At 42.0% G+C, this 26,652-nt stretch overlaps 1 protein-coding gene across 1 annotated transcript in view; it reads right to left on the reverse strand.

Annotated features, from left to right (window-relative positions):
• The window catches only part of LOC126203833 (transient receptor potential channel pyrexia-like), a 281,000-nt gene that overhangs the window by 95,647 nt on the left and 158,701 nt on the right, over positions 1-26,652 (reverse strand). The window contains exon 7 of the mRNA XM_049938202.1: positions 5,900-6,170. Coding sequence (XP_049794159.1) covers positions 5,900-6,170 — 271 coding nt within the window. The remainder of the gene's footprint in view (positions 1-5,899; positions 6,171-26,652) is intronic.

Consider the following 26,652-nt stretch of genomic DNA (forward strand, 5'->3'; position numbering starts at 1 on the left):
GTGCAACCAACACAGAAGAAAAAGGTCAATGGCCGGTTAACCTTAGCTATATGAAGATGGTATCTGTAAGCAGGAGATCCCGGGTTCGAGTCCCGGTCGGGGTACACATTTTCAACTGTCCCCGATGGTGCATGTCAACGCCTTTCGGCAGTGTAGGGCCTTGATTTAATTGTCATTTCATTCTAGAGCGCTGCATGGTCAACGATGGTATCATGTCCGAAAGAACAGATACCATCTTCATATCATATGTTAATACTAGGCAGCATATGGATTAAAGGCAGCGGTTGGTAAATCAATCGTTATACTTATTAGCATACAAACACGTTAAAATAAAAAACTCACCTACTCATTTCGAGAGTTAAGCTCTCATCATGTGGCTGTCCAATACTAAATCATTGAAAAGAAGCATACTGACATACGAACCAGCAATCTCTAAATGAAACCACTTAGACAAAATTATTAGGGCGAAAACTCCTCGTCTTACTTGCGTCCTTTCAGGTAAGCCTACATCACACTACCGTCCCGAATACCACAGCGCCAACAGCTTTCAGCAGTGATTATGGGCGCATCCGTATGTCGTCCTTGGAGCTGACGGTACAACAGCTTCTGCAGTGACATTAGTGCATAGCGTCACGTCAATGCATCGCCATTAGCCTGGTATCAACTTTAACAGGGTAACGCTTAGCAACACAGAACGTGGTCTAAGAAATAACTACGCAGTGTTGTCCCCGATAGAACATGAGTTGAACCAGCTCGGAAGTGAGCTCCCTACCAGTGCCAATATCCAGCATATAGAGGGTCATTCACAACATATGTGCGTCAACTTACCTCAGGAGATGAAAAAATGCCTATGACACTCAACCTAACCAAATCATTGTACGAGCCAAGCTGCAATAGACTGCAAAATCTAATGACAAGGGACTGGCGCTACCGTCGTACTGTACTTGAATGATTCATTCAAATTCCTTTTGTGATCACTGAAATAAAATGAAATAAAATCTCAACACCTGAAACTTCCTTCCAGTTGCTTCTCTCCTTATAGGTGCCTAATATTTTTGGCAGTGAGTGTTGTACAATGAGGTGCCTAAAAAAGTTTCCAAGCTCCCAAGATGCAGGTGTTATTGTTTACTCTCCAAACGTCGGAACCATGACCGCATCTTGTTTCCAGTGGGTGTCCAAGTAGTCACATTTTGCCATTGTCTGGTATGTTGCTCAATACTGAAGACTGACAGACTGCTGTCAGCTTATAACACTCATGCTACCCTTACAGAAGGATAGTTGAAGCCTGTCATTCACCGCGCCATTCTGAGGCGTTTGTGTTATCTCATCAGCGGAGGTCGAGGCGTTATGTACAACTATCTTGTACCAATGCTTCACCACCCGCTTCACAGACATGCCAATACGTCCTGTTTGAGTCGTAACTTCATGGTATGAGGAACTCACATCCCAAAGACAGAAATTATGCCCCGTTCGAACTTAATCACATGTTGATACTGCGCCCTTTTGCTGCTGAGTGTGCATCTTCGGACTCTCTTTCACGCTCTGAATTCAGCTAGTACTCTTAAGTTTCTGAGCTTGATTAAATACAGACCTTCCTAGTCACTGGACTTAAAAGCCATTTCTCTCCGATATTAGACACTCACCATTTGTACACTGCGCTGTTGAAAGTAACATTTTTGTCACAGCTTTTCTAAGGTCTCACAGGAATCAGACCTAGCAAAATCGTCCAACAGCGACAGCTAACCTCTCCACCATCCTCTACGCAAGGAATTTCTTGCTTTGCCTGTGCTCTAGGAGAAGCTTAAATGTCACAATGTCATTGCTTGTTGAGTTTGCTTCGACTTCCAGGTAGTTTCATTAATTTAATATGCAGATTACATTTTACACAAATATTAGCCTTTCTGGACTTCAAAAAATACTTACAGCTTTAGTTATTTTATTTCATTCATTCGTATTTGGCTAGTGTTGAACTTAAGCAAATAAATGATGTAACAGATCTTACTGTTGATGGTGAAACTCAGGCAACAGAAATATCCTAACAAAACACGGTAGTTATAGTTAAACTTTTGATAGTTGAGCCAAAGTTGACAGAAAACTATTTACCATATGAATACATAGTTTTATAGGAATAATGTTCAGATTGCACGCTGCAGGATTTGCGTTGTTAGTAGTGTTAATGTCATTATTTACCACTAAGGGCTGGTACTGGTACGGCGACTTAGAGTTGAAACACAAGCGTCAAGGATCGAGGACATGTAGTATGAACAGCACACGTTACTGTAATCTGTTTCGCCAGATTGTGATCCCTGCTCTATGCGACAGAGATGCTTTGGACTCAAGTGTTTTGACGCACCACGGAACTCCACTTCACATTGCTTGTAAAGTCACTCGGTTCTTCCACAGCACATTTGGAGAAAACAGAATCATTGGTCGAACCTCCCAATCTGCATGACCAACAAGACCATCAGATCAGAAAGTGTGTGGTTTCTGGCTGTGAGGTTACCTCAAGGACAGTGTTTTAACACATGTTAGAGGTTGAAGATGAGTATAGCAAGGGAGGTAGCCAACACACCACCTGAGACATCTGGAGCACCGGGTGTCACATCAACGTTTGTAACCTACAGCGTGAACATGGTACGCAATTAACAAGTGTCAACCTCTCATCTGGAAACTGAAATATGATGCTTTGAATGATATACTCGTTATTTCTCTTCCGCATGTCCTTACATAAGCTTCCACAAAGTTTCATTTTCATGGACGCCCTCTTTTCCAGAGAGGCCCTCTCAAGTATCGAAAATTTAATTATAACCGCCATGTGTAAAGTCCTACAGACTAGAACCATTGACATTGTGGTACCTTCATTTTATGAAATGTATTAAACAGTATCCGATCTTATCAGTGACAACATGTGCACTTGCAATTAGCGATTACAAATCGCTGTATTGACCAGAAAAACAACGACGTATGGAGAATAAGACGTAAAGTCCGTGCGTGGAAAGGTAAGAAGAGCAGCGTGTTATGGCCTCATATGTATCTCCCTTATAATAAAAGTGGAGAGCGTGACACGACTTATTAGGCATTTTTGCTCCCCCCCCCCTCCCCCGACACACACACACACACACACACACACACACACACACACACACACACACACACATATCTGTGAGTTTTCGTGTGTGCGTGTGTGTGTGTGTGTGTGTGTGTGTGTGTGTGTGTGTGTGTGTGTGAGAGAGAGAGAGAGAGAGAGAGAGAGAGAGAGACAAAAAGAGACAGCCCATAATATTTTTTTCAGTCATTAGTTTTCTGAATAGTTTTTACAGATGTCCATTCCTCTTCAACTGAAATGCCTACTGAGCTGTTCATTATTGCAGTATGTATAGCCTCAGAGAACATCAACCGTCTTTCTTCATTCCTTAGTTCTCCCATACCCCATTTATTTGTGCTTCGATTATTCCTGACTAGTCTCTCAACTCAACCTAATTTCCATCATTACTAAATTGTGGTCTGAGTCTGTATCTGCTCCTGTGTAAGCATTACAATCCAACGTCTGATTTCTGAATCTCTGCCTGACCATGATGTAATCTAACTGAAATCTCCCCACACCTCTCCGCTTATTCCAAGCATATCTCCTTCCCTTGTGATTCTTGAACAGAGTATTCGTTATCACTATTTGAAATTTATTGGAAAATTCAGTTAGTCTTTCTCCTCTCTCATTCCTACTACCAACCCCGTTTTCTCGCGTAATTCTTTCTTCTACTCATTCTCCTGCAACCGCATTCCAGTCCCCTATGACTATCGGATCTTCATCTAGCTCTACATGCTGAAATGCCCGTTCACTATCCTCACATATTTTATCTCTTCATCTTCTCATTGTAACGTCGGCATGTATACCTGAACTATTGTTATCGGTTTTGATTTGCTCTCGATTCTGATGAGAACAACCATATCACTGAACTATTCACAGAAACTCACTCTCTATCCTGCCTTGCTATTCATAACGAATCCTATTCCTGTTATACCTTTTTCTACTGCTATTTCTATACCCCATTCTCATGTGACAAGAAATCCTTGTCTTCTTTCCATTTGACTTCACTGACGACCACTACATGTACATCAAACCTTTATCTTTCTCTTTTCAGATTTCCTAGCTTCCTGTCACGTTCAAACTTCTAACATTCCACGCCATGACTTGTAGAACGTTAATCTTTCATTGGTATTTCAAATTTTTCTCTTGGTGATCTCCCCCTTGGCAGTCCCTATGGAGATCAGAAAACATGACTGGGCCAAAATCATTTCCAATGGAGAGATCATCATGAAACTTTTTCAGATGCAGGCCACATGTTCTGCAGATAGACATTATGTGTCTTTAATGCAGTGGTTTCCATTGCCTTTTGCATCTTCATGCCGTTGATCATTGCTGATTCTTCCGCCTTTAGGAGCAGATTCTCACCCCCATTTGCAAGAAAGTGCCCTGTCCGCTCCTTCGCCCTCCTTGACAAGGTCGTTGCACAATGAGGGTAACTTCTTACGCTGGGGGTCTTCGGCCACCATTGCTGATGATTTTTATTCAAACACTGACTAGGTCTGAACCCTGGACTCAGCACGATTGGTTACAACTCAAAGACGCTACCCCTAGAAATTTATAACTCTACAATCACGCCTCATTATTTTGCATACACACCCCGAACCTTAATTCGATATTACGAAAGTACTACTCGGTCCTTCTTATACGTCCACCCCTTCCAAAATTCTCTGACGCCTCAAACGCCATACTAAGCGCTATGAAGTATATGCATGGCAAAATTTAACTCTAGAAGCGTCTGCCACGTTACAAAATTAAGATGTAAGAGGTTGCACTGATAGTCGACTTGATAGTCGACCGCAAGGTGGGTAAACCGTGCAATTTTAGCGCATTTGGACACGATGAGGTTTGGTTGTCGACCGCATGAGCCACTCGGAGGTCGTAAGGTTACTGAGGTTGTCACATGCCTATGTATCAATGTGAGTGCCCCATTGAGAGGGTAACGCTGGCGCCAGAGTAAACTATGGTGAGCAACAACATGTTGGTGATTGGAGTCACAGTCGATTGCCATTAATTTGTAAATGGTGATGAACATGCTGCAGCAGGAATCAGTCTCTAATTCTGCAGTGCACAACTGTTGAGTACTTCTGGTCATCACATGTCACAGTGCACGAAGATTGACATGGGAGGCAGAACACTGTCATTGGAGGCTCGAAGCGTGGAAAAAAGTTACTGTCACTGATGAGGCGTGATAGGTGTTTCTAAGCATTAACGGAAGTGTGCGTTTATTGGAAAACACTTGAGACTTGCCTACAGAGCACGGTTCAGATGGTCAGCATCTGTATTGTCGTAGTGAGAGTGAGTATGTGGTATCTAACTGGACCTCCGATATGTTCATCAGCCTCTCTCATGAGCTAGCGATAGAGTAATCTAATATCCGAACATGCAAATCCGTTTGCCCCCCACCCTTTTCCCAAAGGTGATCTGTACCTTCACCGAGACAAATTACCACCTCATCGCTCCAGATTTATGTTACAATTGATTGAGGGTCACTCGAAGTACATGATGATGCTTGAGGATGCATAATCACAATTGTGCACATCTACGATACCATCGAGTGAGATGCGGTCCCTTGGAACTCCGCCAATAGTGGGCGATGTTTGAGCGGTCATGGATAAGTGTGGCTCCCCAATATTATCACTGTCATATGGACTATATGGCACAACATATGTGTTACATGGGTGTCCAATTAATTTCCTCTTGATTGAATGGCACGTCGTATCCCCATAAATGGGGACCTAGCTGACCTACCCTGGGAAAGCTGGATCAAGAGTACTTTCAGTATTTGGAGGGGGAAAGAGCGTGGTGCGTGCTGACCTGGTCTGGAGAGTTGACGAGCGGCGCGCCGCCCTTGTCGAGCAGCAGGCGGACGACGCGGAGGCAGCCCGCGCTGGCGGCCGTGTGGAGCGCCGTCTCGCCACCGCAGCCGCCCCCGGCGCCTGCCACGGCCCCCGCCTGCAGCAGCTCGGCGGCAGCGCGCTCTGAGCACAGCAGCGTCGCGTGGTGCAGCGCCGTCATGCCCGTCGCCGGGTTACGCTGGTTCACGTTGGCGCCGCCGCGCACCAGGTGCTCCACCACCTTCTCGTACCTGTTGCCGGCAACACAAGAAGTCGTCTGCACTATACCACAAGGGGCGGGCTAGACAAATCACTCACCAACCACTAACTTTGCAGCCAATATAATGGCACATCAACTCCGCTGGGGCGACCTTGCAGCCTATAGGTACTCTGCAAGTTACTAGTGTCTTTAGGGCTATCCCAGATGAGCAGTGATTTCCAGCCTTTGGTTTTCTCTGATATTAAAATATTTTCTTATGTATGAAACAAAAAGGAGTTTTTGGGGTCACTAGGGTGAATAGCAACAGTCCTTTTCACGACTCTTTATAGACCTGGTGATAGCACTAAACACAAACAGCACTATTGCGCTCTGGCGGCCATTCTACCTGTTTTCAACTCTAGTCATTTACATACCATACGACAGTGTGTACGTGTGAGACAACAGATCCTGTCTTTCGAGAATTTTAAAATCCCGCCGTCTCGAAGTGGCACTGTCTAGCAGCTCGTTCCAAGACCTGTGACTTTCAACGACGTTAGAGTTGATCATCTCTTTCAGGCCGCACAGTAGAGCATAACTAGCCAGCGGCACAGACCTCCTCAAGAGATTGGTTTTCCTCCTTGATTCGATGAGACATGAAGCCACTTACGTAGATGTTGTCATAACAGCTTCCCATAGCACTGTCATGTGTAGAGAAAAGCTGCATAGTATTCAATACTCTCCTAACAAACGGAAGTGCTTCGAAAATTTTGCTTGGCTGTCTGAATGTTGTGATCATTCACTTGTGAATTGTAAAAGCATCGGCTAGAGTCGTTACATTGTACCAGATGGAGTATACAGACTGTTTCTTGTTGTATGGAGCAACAAGCTGAAGTCTGCGTGGTTTCGCTGTGGGTTTAGTGTGTGTGTTTATGTTCCTAGTCAGTTTGTCATCACGTCATCGGAAATTGGTTTTGGCTCTCTTGTGAGTGTTCAATAATGCTGTGTGGTTGGTAATCAGGTACATTTTCATTTTCTTTTGAATACGAATCACATGAAAAATTATTTATTAAAAGTTATCGGTATGATTTTTTGCACCAGTGAGCGTGTGTGTTCCTGGTCCATTTTGGCACCACGTCTGCAGAAAATCGTTCTAGCTCATTTTGCGAGCTTTTGCACAGTGAGGTGCGGTTGATAATTTGGGACATTGACTTTCTCTTGTGTGCAAAACGTATAGACGATCAGGGGCCAATAATTTGTCTGTTGCTTTGTACTATTAACTGTCTAGTGAGGTCTGAGTTGTGGAATTTACTGAATTCTTATACTAATTTCCTGTACCAGTGATTGCACTTTCCACGTAGTTAGTATAATGATATGGAATGAAGGCGACATGTCGAGTCGCCCTTGTTGTATCAACCAAGTGAATGTGGTTGTCTTAACTGACGCCGACTGTACCACTCTTGTTTAGATTGTAGCTCGGTCGGGTGTGCCCCTGTTGGGTTTCGACTGACTGCTTTTCATGAACTTTTCTTAATCTACTTCAGAATAAAAACTAAGACTTTTTATTCTGAAATGCATTCCAAACTGATTGGTGTACCATGCTGCCACAATGGAATGAAATAATTTTTAGCTTTTCGTAATCTTTTTGGTTGTGTTTATTGAACTCACATGTGCATATCTGTTGTAAGTGCTTCCCTTATGTCGATCAGTCTCTCGTTTGAGTATTGTCATTGTGTGTTTGAAATTACATGTCGATAACTATCAAGTGTTGAAGATTTGTTCAAAGCAACAACGTATGATAGATATTTCGGTTCTTTCATATGCTCAATGGCTATCGTGGACTGCTAACCGAAAATCCTATGCCTGGAGTAGTTCTGGGTACATCAGAGGTAAATAAGTGTTGGTGCACTGTACTAGCTATGGTGCAGCCGTATGGTTGTACCCTGTTGTTAGTATTGGCCAGGCTAAAGCCTCTGTCATTATACAGGTGCTATACCTGGCTGTCTAATGAAAACTTGGATAAGCTGTGGCTAATATCGTCTTAAGATAAGACCGTTATTGCGCGTTGTAAGTGATACTTTACTACAAACGTCTACTGCCTTAGTTGTAAATGTCGCTACTGTCATTAAAATTAATGAATAGCAAATAAGCGTTCTAGGTTAAGAGTTAACTTGGGTATAGCTTAGTGAGTGGCCACTAATGGGTCTACTAATTTCTTATTACTAAGCAGGAACATGGTTTTTGTCTGAGTTATGTAGGTAACCACTCTGCTATGGATCTTATTTGCTAAAGAAGCTTGTGTGTTTATTGACGCCAATAGGTCATTGCGTTGTTTCTCTTTCAGGAGATCGCTTGCGCCTTCCGGCTGACTACCATCCTCAGCAAAAGCGAGGTTTTCGCCGTTGCTACCGACGCCCTGCTGTTTAGTTAGGTCAGCTTCTGACGTTTGGCACCGGGTTCACTCTGAAGACGTCGAGTATTCCAAATTCACGCCAGATCCAGAAGAACGGAAATTATTTCTTTGTCAGATTAGGAATTGAAAGCTTAAATGAATTGCTTTAGCACAACCTGCTCTGTGATAAAAAATCCAGTGCTCCACGCCTCAATTACTTTGCTCCGACTCACGTGTACGATGAGAGATTGACATCGGAGCATGTCTTCTGGGTTTGTGCATCATTTCTTTGTCAGGCAGAGTATTTTAATAACACGCCATACTCGAGATTCTACTAGTGACCTCTGAAGTCAACAACTATCAAATGTCTGCTTTTTTCTTCGTCATTGTTTGGGCATTGATTTTATACAGGGAACCCCAGGAGAATGCTGAATATTCAGTGATACGTCAGAAAAGCTAGACTGAAGCAAAAATTTTCTATGGACAAATGCCCTATTTCGAATACTTTTCGAGAAAGAATATATTTGTCTTTGGTCTAGTCGCGTGCACTTATGTATCTTACCCACCTAACCACTTTGACCTTTTTTTCTAGCTCAACCTACCTCATTGCTTTCAACCTCTTTGCTCGGGATGTTTTTCTGCCATTAAACTAGCGCATTGAACCTACAGCTGTCCTAGGTGCGTTGCGAGTGACGTAGTGCGAGAGACAAAGTATCTCAAAGAGAAGCATGGATTGACTCTGTTTGTACACACATCAAAAAAGTTTTGCATCACCTGGGTTCTGAGAGCTCCGGAACCTGTACAGAATATTGGAATAGAGATCAACATAAACGTCATTTACGCCGTTTTTATTGCACATGAAAACCACACATTGCATGTTGTACCACCATACAGCGAAACCTTCGGAGGAGGTTTTCCAGATTGTTGTACTCACCGGTACCTCCAACAACCAGCAACACGTCCTCTTGCATTGATGCATGCCTGTATTCGTCGTGGCATACTATCCACAAGTTCATCAAAGCACTGTTGGTCCAGATTGTCCCACTCTTCAATGGCGATTCGGCGTAGATCACTCGGAGTGGTTGGTAGGTCACGTCGTCCATAAACAGCCCTTTTCCATCTCTCCCAGGCACGTTCGATAGGGTTCGTGTATGGAGAACATGCTTGCCACTCTAGTCGAGCGATTTCGTTATCGCGAAAGAAGTCATTCACAAGATGTTCACAATGGGGGAGCGAATTGTCGTCCATGAAGACGAATGCCTCGCCAATATGCTGCCGATATGGTTGCACTATCGGTCGGAGGATGGCATTCGCGTATCGTACAGCCGTTATGGCGCCTTCCATGACCACCAGCGGTGTACGTCGGCCACACATAATGCCACCCGAAGACAGCAGGGAACCTCCACCTTGATGCACTCGCTGGACAGTGTGTCTAAGGCGTTCAGCCTGACCGGGTTTCATCCAAACACATATCGGACGATTGTCTGCTTGAAGGCTATACGACACTCATCGGTGAAGAGAACGTGATGCCAATCCTGAGCGGTCCATTCAGCATGTTGTTTGGCCCATTTGCACCGCACTGCATGCTGTCGTGGTTGCAAAGATGGACCTCGTCATGGACGTAGGGTTTCAAGTTGTGCATCAAGCAGCCTATTGTGCACAGTTTGAGTCATAACACGACGTCCTGTGCCTCCACGAAAAGCATTATTCAACATGGTGCCATTGTTGTCAAGGTTCCTCCGAACCATAATCCGTAGGTAGCAGTCATCCACTGCAGTAGTAGCACTTGGGCGACCTGAGCAAAGCATGTCATCGACAGTTCCTGTCTCTCTGTATCTCCTCCATGTCCGAACAACATCACTTTGGTTCACTCCGAGACGCCTGGACACTTCCCTTCTTGAGAGCCCATCTTGGCACAGAGTAACAATGTGGACGCGATCGACCAACGGTTTTGTCCGTCTAGGTGTGGTTGAACTACAGTCAACACGCGCCCTGTACCTCCTTCCTGGTGGAATGACTGGAACTGATCGCCTGTTGGACCCACTCCGTTTAATAGGCGCTGCTCATGCATCGTTGTTCAAAGGGGCTGTGTCTGTGACACAATATCCACAGTCAAAGTTCTGGGAACCGGGTTGATGCAAAACTTTTTTTTTATGTGTATATGCACTGTTCAAAATGCCGAATGTCTACACTTGTGAAGAATATGTAGGTAAGGTGTATGTTTACGACTCCTGCGATGGTAGTGCTCCTGCTGCAGTCGAAGAATACAGTCGGCGCTTTCGAATACGACGAATTAGTGATCCTAGAGTGTTTACCAGAGTTTTAAGAGCATTTCGTGAAACAGGTATTCTTCCAACAGTAACACATTATCAAACTGGTGCAATATAGTCCTGCTAGCAGCAAACGGCGATTTTCGACACGTATCATTGCTTTCCATATATTCCTTTCTTCCCCTATTCTGCGGAGAACCTCCTCATTCCTTATCATTTCACCTAGTTGAACGTTCTTCTGTAGCATCACATGTCAAATGCTTCTATTCTCTTCTGTTCCGGCTTTCCTGTAGATCATGTTTCAATACCATAAAATGATGTGCACCAAACGTACACTCTCAAAAAGTTCTTCCTCAAATGAAGGCCTGTGTTTGATGCTAGTAGACTTATCTTGGCCAGGAATGCCCTTTTTCCCAGTCCTAGTCTGCTTTTTATGTCGCCCTTGCTTCGTCCATGATGGGTTATTTTACGGCCTAGGCAGCAGAATTCCTTAACTTTGTTTAATTCGTGATCACCAATTCTGATGTTAAGTTCCTCACTGTTCTCATTTCTGATGCTTCTCGTTACTTTCGCATTTCTTCTATTTACTCTCAATCTGTACTCATTCATGCCATTCTTCAAATGCTGTTGTAGTTCTTCACTTTCATTGAGGATACCAACGTCATTAGCGAATCTTATCATTGAAATCCTTTCGCTTTGAATTTTAATCCCAATTTTGAACCTTTCTTTCATTTCCGTCGTTTCTTCTTCGGTGTGTAGACTGAACAGTGGAGGCTAAAGAAATCATTCCTGTCTTACACCATTTTTAATGTCAGCACTTTGTTATTGGTCTTGATTCTTATTGTTACCTCTTGGTTGTTATACGGATTGTACGTTACCCGTCTTTCCCTGTGGCTTACTCTTATTTTTCTCACACTGATCATGACAGAGCCCTCAACATTTTACCAGGTGTGCGAGGGAACATCTCAACCACACTTACCCTAAGAGCTGAATTGGTTGTGACTGTGCAATTAACTGACCAGAAGATTGCAAGACCCTATGCCATTAGACTGTAGCTTGTGAGATGGATAAAGTCTGAAGTGCACAAACGAAAAGTGAATATGAGAGATGAACTCCTTGGTCGCATCACTGGCGCTGCTGCTTTTATAAGGGATCTTTCAGAGGCACTCAGACAAGCGAACTTGCAGTACGCTGGAGTAGCTGCGGGTCGACAACTTCTGTTAATCAGTAAAACGAGAAACTAGTCCAACATTGCAAATTTTGCTTTTTTTCACCCGATGACTAGTTTTGGTCAGAGATCCATTTTCAAATCATCGTAACTGTCAAAAATGGCATTTCTGAACATGCAAAAACTATTTCAAAAATGTACAACGAGCAGCTGCAGCTTCGACTGTGTCACTATGATTTGAAAATGGTTCTCGGCCCGAAACTAGTCATCAAGTGAATAAAAAATCAAATTCGCATCTTTGGACTGTTTTTTTGTTATATTCAGACAAGCAACAAAACATGTACTCCCAAGAATACACGGACGCACTGAAGTTGACAGTGGGATGTTTGAACATTTATTATGAATTGTACAGCTGTAATGTGGTATGTGAGATAATGCATTACAGAGGGTCAAGCGGAGGCTCCTCTGCCTGAAGTGAGGATAGCTGGTGGGAACCTGTTAAGTATCAATGACACTAGTGAAATATTATTAGAGTTGAAACATTTATTCACAATGTTTACAAGTCATCATTCTTCTGCACGGGCCTTGGCTGTTGCTCATTCAGCTGTGTGTTGGATTCTAGCTGTCCATCGAGTCAGCTCAACATCTACATATCCAGGCGACAGTTTGAGTGACCTTGGCGCTGCAGCAAAAATGGCTCTGAGCACTATGGGACTTAACATCTCAGGTCATCAGTCCCCTAGACTTAGAGCTACTTAAACCTAATTACAGCACACACAGCCATGCCCGAGGCAGGATTCGAACCTGCGACCGTAGCAGTCGCGCGGCTCCGGACTGAAGCGCCTAGAACTGCTGCGCTGCAGCAGGTTGCTGGCTGGCAGACATGACTGTTGTCCAATATAATCTGGTCTCAGGCTTCCTGCTGGAGTATCCTTGGGCCTACTCTGGATTCTATAATGATCCTTGATCTGCTGTGTACTTGGTGTCGGTAGTCATGTGGTCAGTTGATCTCCTGCCTACAGGTAGGTTTCAGAACCTGGAGGCACCTGGATGTTGAATGGGAACTTGGACCCCAAGAGGCCTAGTTGTTGGCTTCCACACTGAATTTCGTGCTAGCAGCACTCGGTGATGTGGTGTTGTCAGAAGACGTCAGTTTCCCCATCAGCAGATGGTAGGTGGCGAGAAGCATGAAATTCACCAGGTGAAAATGATCATATCGAGTGCATCTTTGGCTAGTCTGTAGACTTTTCCAGAATACCTAGGATATAAATTCACTACAGCATCATAATCACGAAATCGAGTGAGATACCTGTGAATGTCATCGATCCCAATGATCACCTCATTATAAGGGCTGGAGAGCTGGGTATTTAAAGGCAGCTGGCATGAGGATATGATGTGAGCCTCGGTTCGAATGATTATATGTGTCCTCCTTATTCAGCTGTATTCACATAACAGGCTGTTAAGTACTGTGACAGTTCCTCACTATGTGCTCTTGTGAAAGAGTTTCTTGCAATACGCCTTATAAACTAACAAATATGCTTGTCGCACTTCCTTTGATTTTCTGTCATAGTCTCGTTTCTGCTGAATGCGTATTCTCACTCAACAGATCCTATCATAATGTGCCGACGATCTGACTCACTTGCAACATATTGGCTCGATTCCTGCTTCCACCTCTGTCTCTGGCGAGATGCGAATTTTCCTGTTGCAATGTGAATGAGTTTTAGTAAAATTTTCCAATTGCTATCCATTACTATCTACTGCCATAACAGCTTGGAGCTGAATGTGTTAAAACTACATAATTTTCCATAAATATTTTGTAAAACAGTTGTAGTAACGTTTACTAATTGTTGTACATGCACATATTTGTAAACCTGACATTCTATTGGATACTACAGAAAATAAATAACAATTTGTATTAAAGGTGTTCTATTTCTGAAACCATTTGGAATGGGGCATATGCCCATATGAAGATTTTTACTTCAAATGATCGTTCCTGTCATATCCCTAAATATCTACCATTTCTCCTGGGACACCCTGTATGTGGGGTGTAACGGGTGTAAGTACAGATATTTTTATATGTGGTTCTTCAGTATGTATACACATCTGTGTGTATTGTTTTCTGTTTGTTTTCTTCTGCATCAAACAGGCTATCCACAAACGTATATACAGGGTGGCCCACTAATCGTGACCAGGCCAAATATCTTACGAAATAAGCGTCAACCGAAAAACTACAACGAACAAAACTTGCCTAGCTTGAAGGGGGAAAGCAGATGGCGCTATGGTTGGCTCACTAGATGGCGCAGCCATAGGTCAAACGGATATCAACTTCGTTTCCTTAAATAGGAACCCCCATTTTTATTACATATTCGTGTAGTACGTAAAGAAGTATGAATGTTTTAGTTGGACCACATTCTTCGCTTTGTGATAGATGGCGCTGTAAAAGTCACAAACATATGGCTCACAATTTTAGACAAACAGTTGGTAACAGGTAGGTTCTTTAAATTAAAATACAGAACGTAGGTACGTTTGAACGTTTTGTTTCGGTTGTTCCAATGCGATACATGTACCTTTGTGAACTTATCATTTCTGAGAACGCATTCTGTTACAGCGTGAATACCAGTAAATTCCACAGTAATGCAATAACTGCTCAAAATGATGTCCATCAACCTCAATGCATTTGGCAATACGTGTAACGGCATTCCTCTTAACGGCGAGTAGTTCGCCTTCCGTAATGTTCGCACACGCACTGAGAGTGTGCAGACGCATGTTGTCAGGCGTTGTCAGTGGATCACGATAGCAAATATCCTTCAACTTTCCCCACAGAAAGAAATCCGGGAACGTTAGATCCGGTGTAGGTGTGGGCCATGGTTCTTCGACAACCAGTCCACCTGTCATGAAATATGCTATTTAATACCGGTTCAACCGCACGCGAGCTAAGTGCCGGACATCCATCATGTTGGAAGTACATCGCCATTCTATCATGCAGTGAAACATCTTGTAGTAACTTCAGTACAACATTACGTAGGAAATCGGCATACACTGCACCATTTAGTTTGCCATCGATAAAATGGGGGCCAATTATCCTTCCTCCCATAATGCTACACCATACATTAACCCGCCAAGTCGCTGATGTTCCACTTGTCGCAGCCATCGTGGGTTTTCCGTTGTCCCATAGTGCATATTGTGCCGGTTTACGTTACCGCTTTTCACGTCTTCTCTCTTAAAAAAAAAACTACTGGATAGCTGTTGCCGACTGCCCTTTCGTTAATTGTTGCTTTTATAAAAATATATGGGAAGAGTGACGTGAAATTCTTTTAACAATGCTGTGCTTTTAATTGCTTTATCATCGTTACCTTTTTTAGCAAAATAAAATGATGGAAGTATTATTGTTCTGAATCTGGCCTACAATTTAAAGAACGATTTTTAAGTAACTGCAACTCATGCTAAGTATCAATATATCTTTCCTACTTCGTAATTATTCAAAGTTGAAATTAATGTCCTATGATCACTGATGTTACAGTTCGTACGATCGTTCACAAATACAAGTTTGCAGTGGATTTTATTTCTTACTAAAATGCTATTTCATACCACGGCTAGCCCAAGAACATGAGACTCTCATTAAAGAAAATTACGTATTCACTATAAAATTTAGCCAGATCAGAACGGAGCACAGCAAGTTTCCTATCAGATTCTCTAGGTACATAAAATTATTTGCACTGAAAATTATATCCTATCAGCAGCCCGCGTCAACCTGCAACACATCATAAAATCTGCTGATCTTCACTGCCAGCCTGGGAGCTAAAAGAAATAATATTATTTTTTACTATTATTTTACCGCTTCCTTGCGGTATACTCGACTATATTGTAAGTCGTTTAAATACGCCGCGGCAGCGGCTCTTCTTTCTCCACACAGCTCAGCTCCACAGATAATATTTTTATATGGCTGAAAAATATCTTAACAGGATGGGATAATAGGCAGGCACACTTTAACATTTAAGTAATACAAGTTTTCATTTAAACAACTCTATTTAAACATTTAAATATCTTAATAATTACAGACCTGTGTACATTCACGCGCAATGGCGTCCAATTCACAATCTCGACAAAAGAATGCTACCTTCGCGCTCTCTACGACAACAACAGGAGATCTTTATCTCGCAGCTTCTAGATTAAGAAGAACAGAGACATTGCTTTACATCATGCCTTATATACAAATTCATTTGGTGATCTTTGTACAACATTTATCTTCTGTGTCGGTCTTATTACTCGCCGACACAGACGTTCTCAAAAATAAAAAATAAAGAAAATAATACATAATTTTACATAATGACACAATATGACACATCTAATATTTTAATTATTACATAATATATTGTCTTTGTTTATTACAAGACGTTACACTGCCCCCTGGCAGCATTTGACTAACGATGAAAATGTTCGGCAATATGCTGCCACTAACGTCTGTCTTGTTTATGGTTTATTACTTTGGTTGGAACATTCACTTTACACTACTCAGTTCTTTTACACTGTAGGTTTACTTACACTTCGTATACTGTTCTTACACTTTGCGAGGTGACCGTCAACCTAGTCCCAGGGTCATTACATTTATTTGGCTCCCCCATTCGGGCTACGTGCGATCAGAAAACCTGGGAAAACTGCGCCGGAGCCATGGTCATCTCACGAAAAGTTTAGACTCTATTCAATGTCCACATATAACAAAGGCTATTTGTGATAGCATGCTACACTTTTAGTCTCTTTGTTATCAATATACTACTTGTATTTTGGATTGTTATGAAAGTCACTTATTACGCATTTTTACAATAGTATAATGAACCGTCTTTGCACTTACTCGCGACAGTTAGTTTAAAATGTCTAGCATTCGTGCGAGTACCTTTCATTAACATGACGCAAACATATTAGATCGATACATCACTAAATCCATGAATATTGTGAGTTCGTGTTGGATAACAACAAAAAAAATGTTTATCACGTCATTGCGTGTCCATTAAACACCATTCATGTTAGCACATTATACATATAGTTAATAGTTCATTTGAATGACAACAATGTGGTATGGAGCTGGCGGCGCGAAGCAATTGTTGAGTAGCGTCGTCTGGAACGCCGCGTACCGACGGCCGCTGGGTTCGACGACCGGCTCTCAATAACAGTGAGGTCGTGCTAGCGTGGCGCCCAAGCAGTCGCGAACCGCGCTGAACCATTCGCTGTTGTCGGCGAGTGGCAGTGGTTTACCGCAACCGGCTGGATGGCGGCACGGCACTCGTCTCTGCTTCTCCGCATGGCTCCCCGTCGTGGCGCATGAAACAAACATTCCACAACGGTGTACTGTCTTTAAGGACACAGATTACTAGCTGTGGAAGAAGAGGCAATTTGTTAAAAGCGTTTATTGTTCAGTAAGCCGTCGCTTCACTGGTATGCACAGGATGTTTTGGCGTGATAACAGGTTTTTTGTGGCATCGTGACACTGGTATTCAGAGTTCGTCACACGCACATTGTACTACACGTTTTCACTCACTTCCACGGTTGATGCACTGCCAGAGCGTCTTTCAACACGCGAAAATGGTTCGTTACACTCATACTACATGTCTCCGTTGAGCGATGTTTGTGTAAATCGTCTCCGAACGGATCAATAACTACTGTTTTTATACACTGTCTATTGTTCGTTGAGCGCTGCACTAGGACAGTCTATCACTCAACACTAGATTTATCGACGTATATATTGGTGCAGATACAACAGTCATTTTCTGTCCCTACTACACACAATATTCCGTCCTGTCCTTAAGTGTTTATGCACACAGTTTATTTTTTAACACCTTTTAACTGTTCTTTGCATAGTCACTCTGATTTACATAGCATTTATTTGTTTTCACTTTATCACAACATACTCTTCATATTGTTGCTAGGCGTATTTGGCCCTTTTGTAAATTTTTTTTTTTTTAACGGTGTGTGAATTTTTTTTTATACATATTTTTTTTTTCTTAGTGTAGCTTGCCTGATTATCACCCATCTATCAAACAGATTTTACCATGTGCATGACAGCTTGACTCGGGCATATTGTTCAATAAATACTTCGTTCAGCAATAACATTATTTTTAATGATTTTTCCTATATGACTACAGTGTAGGTTCTGCATTGTCTGACTTAACTCGCGTATCGCGTAATGAATATTCAAGGTCGTGTACCAAGTACACAGGCTTCAATTGAAGCATTGCTACATACAGAACGGAGTTTCCACGGAACGGGCTCGTTTTTAATTAGGTTCTGCTCCAGTGTCGTTCTCAAATCACTACTGGCAGCCAACATCACATTACATCATTGTTGCATATTGCAAAGTCAATGTCTGGCTAGTAAAGACTCTCTCTCTCAGGGTTTCTTATCCTAATACAATTACAGCAATTCCCTTACTCTATAAGATTGCATCATTAATTGCACTTACACACTACACATAGAAAATGGTTCAAGAAATTAATCCTTTATACAACAAGAAAATTGTTCATTTTTTAATAAGCACATAATATCTTAATGACTAATTGTCTGTAAACAAAATCTGTCCTGTGTAAGCTATTGCTCACTTTCTGATTCCACTTCCTCCCAACTTCATTACACACAAATTTCTTTCTAAATACTAACACACTTATATTCTAAAACACAATTAAAATCTTTTTACACCTATTACTCTTTATATATTATGTGTCACTGAATAAATAACTTCACGTCTTTACGTGGATATAATCCTTTGATCTTCCCCGTATGGGGATGTGCTAACAAATAGCTACATTCATGTGGCACGCCTATTACTTTAAAGGGTCCTGAATATAGCAATTGCCACTTACTATTTTGTTTTAAGGTGGCTGAGGATTTAGGGTGGTTACGAATGAGTACTAGGTCTCCTACATTATACTTCTGTTCGTTTGTTACTCCTCGGTCGTACTTCCTTTTCCTCTTTGCTGCACAGTTGGTTAGTCTGTTCCATATTCTTTTCATCTTTTCTTCCCTTGTTTCTGCCTTAGCTGGCAATCTCGGCAACGGCGTGAGCCATTCATTCGGTGTCTCCTTAAATCCATTCAATATCTCTACCGGTGGATAGCCTGTACTTGAATGGGGTGTTAAATTGTGTATTTCTACAAATTTCGGTACTAGCTCTGGCCATTTAGTATGTCGGTTTCCTATGTAGATTCTAAGGAACTTATTCAATTCTTTGAATATTCTTTCAACTAGGCTTGCTTCTGGATGGAATCGGGATACCAGAATGTGCTGTATATTTTGTTCTCGTAAGTAATTTTTCCAAGTTCGACCCGTGAAATAAGATGCATTATCAGTTGTTATGGTTTCGGGTTTTCCCACTTTAGGCAAATATTCTTGACTGATCCGCCTGACCATGGTTTTGGCAGTAGCTGATTTTATGCAATAAATTGCCAAGTGTTTGGAAAAAATATCGTACATGGCCAGTATATATTTCATACCTCCTCTGGCCATGGGATAGGGACCTGCCACATCTACCGATACTATTTGAAGTGGCCTGAGAGGAACTATAGGGTGTAGTTCAAACTTGGTGGATCTATTGTAATGTTTCGCTTTTTGACATATCACGCAAGTTCTAACTGTTGTCTGAATATGGTGTTTCATACGGGGAAAGTAGCAGTATCTCGTCATGATCTCTGCACACTTTCCAATCCCTGCATGGCCCCATGCCAAGTGCGTGTGCCATATCATAACTTTTACTGACTGGCTGGGTATACATACTGCCCAGCAGTCTTCTTTCGTGCTAATTTTACGATACAAAATATGGTTCACTATTTTAAAATCTTGCTCATCCCTATTGTTAACCCCCTCTTCAATATCATTAATAATTTTTCTCCACATCGGATCTGATCTTTGTAACTCGAACATGTTTTTACATATATATAAAAAATCTTTCATGTAAGTGTTGTCACGCACTAACAACACTTTATATTCCGCGGATTGCTCTAACATTTCTGCTAACTCCGGTAATCCTGCCGGCAGTCGTGACAGAGCATCCGCTATTACGTTATCTTGGCCTTTAATGTACATGATCTTTATCCTATATTCTTGTAAGACAAGCATCCATCTCCTCAGTCTGGTATGGAACAGCTTGCATGACATTAAAAAACTTAACGCTTGGTGGTCACTATAGACTCTAATCTCCTTCCCTTGTAGATAATAATTGAACTTTTTGACAGCCCAGACTACTGCAAGTGCTTCGAGTTCAGTTGCCGAGTAGGCTCTCTCGCAGCTAGTTAACGTCCTACTGGCGAAGCCGATAACTTTTATTGTTGTTGGGTCGTTTCCTTCTTCCCACTGAAACAAGCATGCGCCCAAGCCATAAGAACATGAATCCGTCGCGAGACAAAAATCTTTGGACAGATCGGGGTGCTGCAAAATATTCGCATTCAGTAGGGCGGTTTTAATCGCTTCGAAGGCTTGTTGACATTTGTCATTCCAAACCCATTGCACATTTTTTCGTAATAGATTTAGTAGTGACGCGTCATTTAACAGCTGATTGGGCACGAACCTCCTGAAAAAAGACGTCAGCCCAAGGAACGCTTTCAATTGTCTCTTAGTGCAGGGGCTTGGAAATTGTCGGATCGCCTCTAATTTTTTGTTGTCCGGACTGATACCGAGTGGTGTAATAAGATGGCCTAAAAATTTAATTTTGTTTCTGCCAAATTTTGACTTTTCGAGGTTTGCTGTCACCCCTGCTTGCCTAAATCTCTCTAGTACTCTGTGCAACAATTCCATGTGTTCGTCCCAAGTAGCAGTCGCGATTACCAAATCATCTACATATACCGTAATTTTTTCCAATAGGTCTGGACCCAGTACGGTGTCTAGTGCAGTAATAAACACTCCAGCACTCACATTCAATCCGAAGGGAAGCACCTTGAATTGGTAACTTCGCCCCCCGAATATGAAAGCTGTGTACTTCCTGGATTCCGGTGTAAGGGGAATTTGCCAATATGAACTTTTCAGATCGATCGAGGTCAAGTACTGCACTCCATGAAATTTTTGTATTTGCTCGTCTAAATTCTCTGGACGAGTCCGGACAGGTATAATAATTTTGTTAATGTCCCTAGCATCTAACACTAGCCTGATTTTTCCATTGGCTTTCGCCACTGCTACAAGAGGACTACTGTATGGAGAGAAGGAGGGCTCTATGATATCCCACTCTAACATCTTTCGAATTTCTTTAGCTACTAATTCCCTCCTCGACCAAGGGATGGAGTAGGTTGCGCGACAGTATGTATTGTGGGGTATCACCTCTATGTGATAGTGGTACCCTTTGACTATTCCTGGTCGGTCGGTAAATACCATAGTATATTCCGATAGCAGCTGCGTCAACTGTTGCTTTTGCGTATCATTTAAACCTTCCGATTCGTGCACTTTAGTCTGAAATGCCTCAACATTTGTTTCGAAATTTTGATCCTCTAAATTCGGGTAATAGAGGTCTGTTGCATGTGAAAAATCATCGATGTGTAGTACCCAAGGGTTCCTAACTTTGATATCGATTCGATTACAGCACGGCACAAGTACCTCCTTCGATTTCATCATAGATAATTCAATCCTTCTACCCCTATTAATTATGCTTAGTTTCCCCACGGAGAGGTCGATCAATGCGTCCCTCTCACGGAGAAAATCTACTCCCAGAATGCAGGCCACCTTCAATCCTTTAACCACGAGGAACGAGCTCACTATGGCTTCGCCCTCCTTATAAATCTCCACCTGCACCTGGTACTTAACTGATTGGCTCTGTGCACTAATGGCTCCAGACACCTTACAATTATTAACCGGGAAGGTCGGAATACTATGTCCCTTTCCCAGTGCTTTAAATAGCTCCATACTCATCACACTTACTGAGGCACCTGTGTCGATAATTATGTTTACTGCAACATCATTGATTCTAGCTTCAATAATAGCTTGCACATTTTCGTTATTATCCTTCTTACATTCGTGCGGTTCGTTCAACAGATCTTTATCCATACTGACACCTTCGTTGTATCGCAGCATGCGTATCCCAGGTCTATTACTGTTATTACTCGAGTTGCTCTCACTCCATCCCTCGGCCGTCGATGGAGAGCATATCGAGGCCGATTCTAGTTTGTTGGATTAGTTACTTGGGAGGTACTTGGACGGCTATTGTCCGCGACCTCCACTATATGTACGTTCTGATTTGTAGGCCGCCACGGCTGCGCAATAGGCGCGTTTTGCGGTGGTGGTCTATTGTTGTCATACCGGTCACTAGCCTGTCGCTCTGGGCTTCTACACTGATTCTGTTGCCAATTTCGATTACTATCATTATAATTACTCTGCCACTGACCTCGCGCATTTTTCCAGCGGTTGGTCCCTGACATTCCGGATTCGTATCTGTCGTCAAATCGACGCTTTTGTTATAATTTGGTTGTCCATACCCGTTTTGGCCTCTACCGTTACTACCATTTTGCGATTGTTCTTGTCGCTTGCTACCACCCCCACCATTTCTATGGTTGTGGTTCTGTGCACTACTGTTTCTGTCGTGATTACATCCCGACCCATTATTCCGCAAATGGTCGCACGCCGATTTTACATCTTCCTGTATCAAATCTATGGAATCTAGGACCGACAGGAAGTTTTCCATGTCGCTTTCTGGTACATGTATTAACTTCTCCTTGATCTGAATTGGTAAATGGGATTTGAGTAGTCTTATTATGTCTCTCGGTGATATAGGCTCGTCCCAGTAGCGTGTTTTGTTTATATATTTTTCAAAGTACCGCCTCAAATTCCCAAGACGGGGTGAGTACGGTTCGGGATTATATACCTCTTTTCTTAGTCGCTCTTGTATACAAGGCGACCAATATTTCGATAAAAATGCCCTTTCAAACTGTTCGTATGTCTTGCAGCTGTCTGCTACTTCTGTAGCCCACAGTGCTGCGTCACCTTGAATGTACGACATTACGTATTGGATTTTCTGTGTTTCGTTCCATACACTGGGTAAGATATTTTTAAAACTTTTTATAAATACCACTGGGTGTACTGATTTCCTTTCAGTAGTAAATGTTTGAAATTGTCTATTTTTAATTAAACTTTCTTCCACTAATATTTTTGAACTACATGGGTTTGCTGCTGGGACATATGCTGTGTGCTCCGAACCGGAGCTACAGCTCTTCGCATTATCGACTACAGATTCCCCATTGTTGTATCGCATATAAGTTTGTGCGTTGCCAAAGCCATGGGCTGTTGGCGACAGAGGTTCCTGTTCCACTTGTTTCCTGGTTTGTGCTAAACCCTTCTCCAGATCGGATATCCGTTTGTTAACATTCACTTGCCACTGCGGAATATCCTCACTGAGTATTTGTTTAATGGTTTGCACATCGTTCTGTACCTGACTATTTACGGCGGTACTGAACGATTCTGAATCTCTATTTGCTATTGCTGCTTCTACTTTAGAATTAATATTCGTGTCAATCTCAGTCTCCTTCACTTCTATCCATGATTTAAATTCTGTTTCAATTTTATTTGCCTGTTCATTCCACTTTTGCTCTACAAGCTGTGTGGAATCTATTTCTAGCTTTTCTACCCTGTTGGCTAAGACATCTATTTCATCTACCATGTTAGTGTTTGCTACTTGCAGGTGGGTGACCTGTTCAGTCAGCTCCTGCACGGCCTTAGGTATTGACTCGTAATTCTTTTTCATATCTGCTATCTCTTTTTTCATATTTTCTAACGATTGCACAAGTTGCTGGTCTCGCTCAGCTAGCTGTTCAAGTAAATTTTCTCTTAATTGTCGATCTCGCTCAGCTTGCTGGCGATCTCGTTCAGCTTGCTGGGCAAGTAAATTTTCTTCTAGCCTACGATCTCGCTCGGCTTGCTGGGCAAGTAAATTTTCTTCTAGCCTGCGATCCCGCTCAGCTTGCTGACGATCTCGTTCAGCTTGCTGGCGCTCTCGCTCGGCTTGCTGTTGCGCAAATTTTGCCTGGTAATTTAGCACACGCTCTAATATAGCCTGAATTGCATACCCACCAGGCAGATTACCACTCTCTGGTTCCTGCTTTTCTGGTGGTGGTACAATTTCTTTATCTACATCGACTTGATGACTAGTGGGCGGTGGCACTACTTCCTGTGGCCCTGCCCCCACACTTTCGCCAGTTATATCTTCAAAGAGCGTACTAGTACTACTTGAGGCACCCGGTTCCACATTTCCTTCACTAGCTAATTGTTGTTCTTCAGTATCCATATTGCTTGGACGTTGACTACGCAACTTAACCATATTCCTAAATTGCTTACTAAAACACAAAATCTAACAGTTTTTCCCCTTGCACACAAAATACATCACTTTATATACACTACACGGCACACTAAAAATTACTATCTACATCAACTTTGTCCTGTCACAATTACTAACATCAAACTACGTACAGTATGCACACCACTAGCGATATGAGATTACTTCACTGGAGCTCAACTTCTACAAACAGGACAACTACACTGTAGTCTTACCTTTAGTTTCTATTATCTCGGGGTCCGGCTGCCCCCGGATTACGTAGTCGTTAGAGCTTCTCAGTACAATCAGGATCGTCTTCTCAAACTCGCTTGCAGTAGTACGTTTTGTCATGAAAGAGTGTTTGAACCTTCATTAATACATAGCATAGATCATGATATACATACATTTAACACTAAATACATATACATATACACCTACATAACAATAGACACTGAAAGAAAATACATAAAATTTTATAATTGTGGCCACTGCAAATTCGGGCCCCGCGTTTTTGGGCGACAGTTTCACGTCTTCTCTCTTAAAAAAAAAAACTACTGGATAGCTGTTGCCGACTGCCCTTTCGTTAATTGTTGCTTTTATAAAAATATATGGGAAGAGTGACGTGAAATTCTTTTAACAATGCTGTGCTTTTAATTGCTTTATCATCGTTACCTTTTTTAGCAAAATAAAATGATGGAAGTATTATTGTTCTGAATCTGGCCTACAATTTAAAGAACGATTTTTAAGTAACTGCAACTCATGCTAAGTATCAATATATCTTTCCTACTTCGTAATTATTCAAAGTTGAAATTAATGTCCTATGATCACTGATGTTACAGTTCGTACGATCGTTCACAAATACAAGTTTGCAGTGGATTTTATTTCTTACTAAAATGCTATTTCATACCACGGCTAGCCCAAGAACATGAGACTCTCATTAAAGAAAATTACGTATTCACTATAAAATTTAGCCAGATCAGAACGGAGCACAGCAAGTTTCCTATCAGATTCTCTAGGTACATAAAATTATTTGCACTGAAAATTATATCCTATCAGCAGCCCGCGTCAACCTGCAACACATCATAAAATCTGCTGATCTTCACTGCCAGCCTGGGAGCTAAAAGAAATAATATTATTTTTTACTATTATTTTACCGCTTCCTTGCGGTATACTCGACTATATTGTAAGTCGTTTAAATACGCCGCGGCAGCGGCTCTTCTTTCTCCACACAGCTCAGCTCCACAGATAATATTTTTATATGGCTGAAAAATATCTTAACAGGATGGGATAATAGGCAGGCACACTTTAACATTTAAGTAATACAAGTTTTCATTTAAACAACTCTATTTAAACATTTAAATATCTTAATAATTACAGACCTGTGTACATTCACGCGCAATGGCGTCCAATTCACAATCTCGACAAAAGAATGCTACCTTCGCGCTCTCTACGACAACAACAGGAGATCTTTATCTCGCAGCTTCTAGATTAAGAAGAACAGAGACATTGCTTTACATCATGCCTTATATACAAATTCATTTGGTGATCTTTGTACAACATTTATCTTCTGTGTCGGTCTTATTACTCGCCGACACAGACGTTCTCAAAAATAAAAAATAAAGAAAATAATACATAATTTTACATAAGGACACAATATGACACATCTAATATTTTAATTATTACATAATATATTGTCTTTGTTTATTACAAGACGTTACACGCTGTTGGTGACTGACGCTTCGTCGCTAAATAGAATGCGTGCAAGAAATCTGCCACTGTTCCGTAATTTCTCTTGTGCCCAGTGGCAGAACTGTACACGACGTTCAAAGTCGTCGCCATGCAATGCCTGGTGCATAGAAATATGGTACGAGTGCAATCAATCTTAATGTAGCATTCTCAACAACGACGCTTTTGAGATTCCCGATTCTCACGCAATTTGTCTGCTACTAATGTGCGGAGTAGCCGCGACAGCAGCTAAAACACGTACTTGGGCATCATCATTTGTTGCAGGTTGTGGTTGACGTTTCACATGTGACTGAACACTCCCTGTTTCCTTAAATAACGTAACTATCCGGCGAACTGTCCGGACACTGTGATGATGTCGTCCAAGATACGGACCAGCATACATAGCACACGCCCATTGGCATTTTGATCACAATAGCCATACATCAACACGATATCGACCTTTTCCGCAATTGGTAAACGGTCCATTTTAACACGGGTAATGTATCACGAAGCAAATATCGTCCGCACTGGCGGAGTGTTAGGTGATACCATGTACTTATACGTTTGTGACTATTACAGCGCCATCTATCACAGAGCGAAAGAAGTGGTCCAAGTAAAACATTCATATTTCTTTACGTACTACGCCAATATGTAATAAAAAATGGGGGTTCCTATTTTTAAAAAAGCAGTCGATATCCGTTTGACGTATGG

Source organism: Schistocerca nitens, chromosome 9 (genome assembly GCF_023898315.1).
Source record: "Schistocerca nitens isolate TAMUIC-IGC-003100 chromosome 9, iqSchNite1.1, whole genome shotgun sequence".
In the NCBI taxonomy this organism is placed as follows: domain Eukaryota; kingdom Metazoa; phylum Arthropoda; class Insecta; order Orthoptera; family Acrididae; genus Schistocerca; species Schistocerca nitens.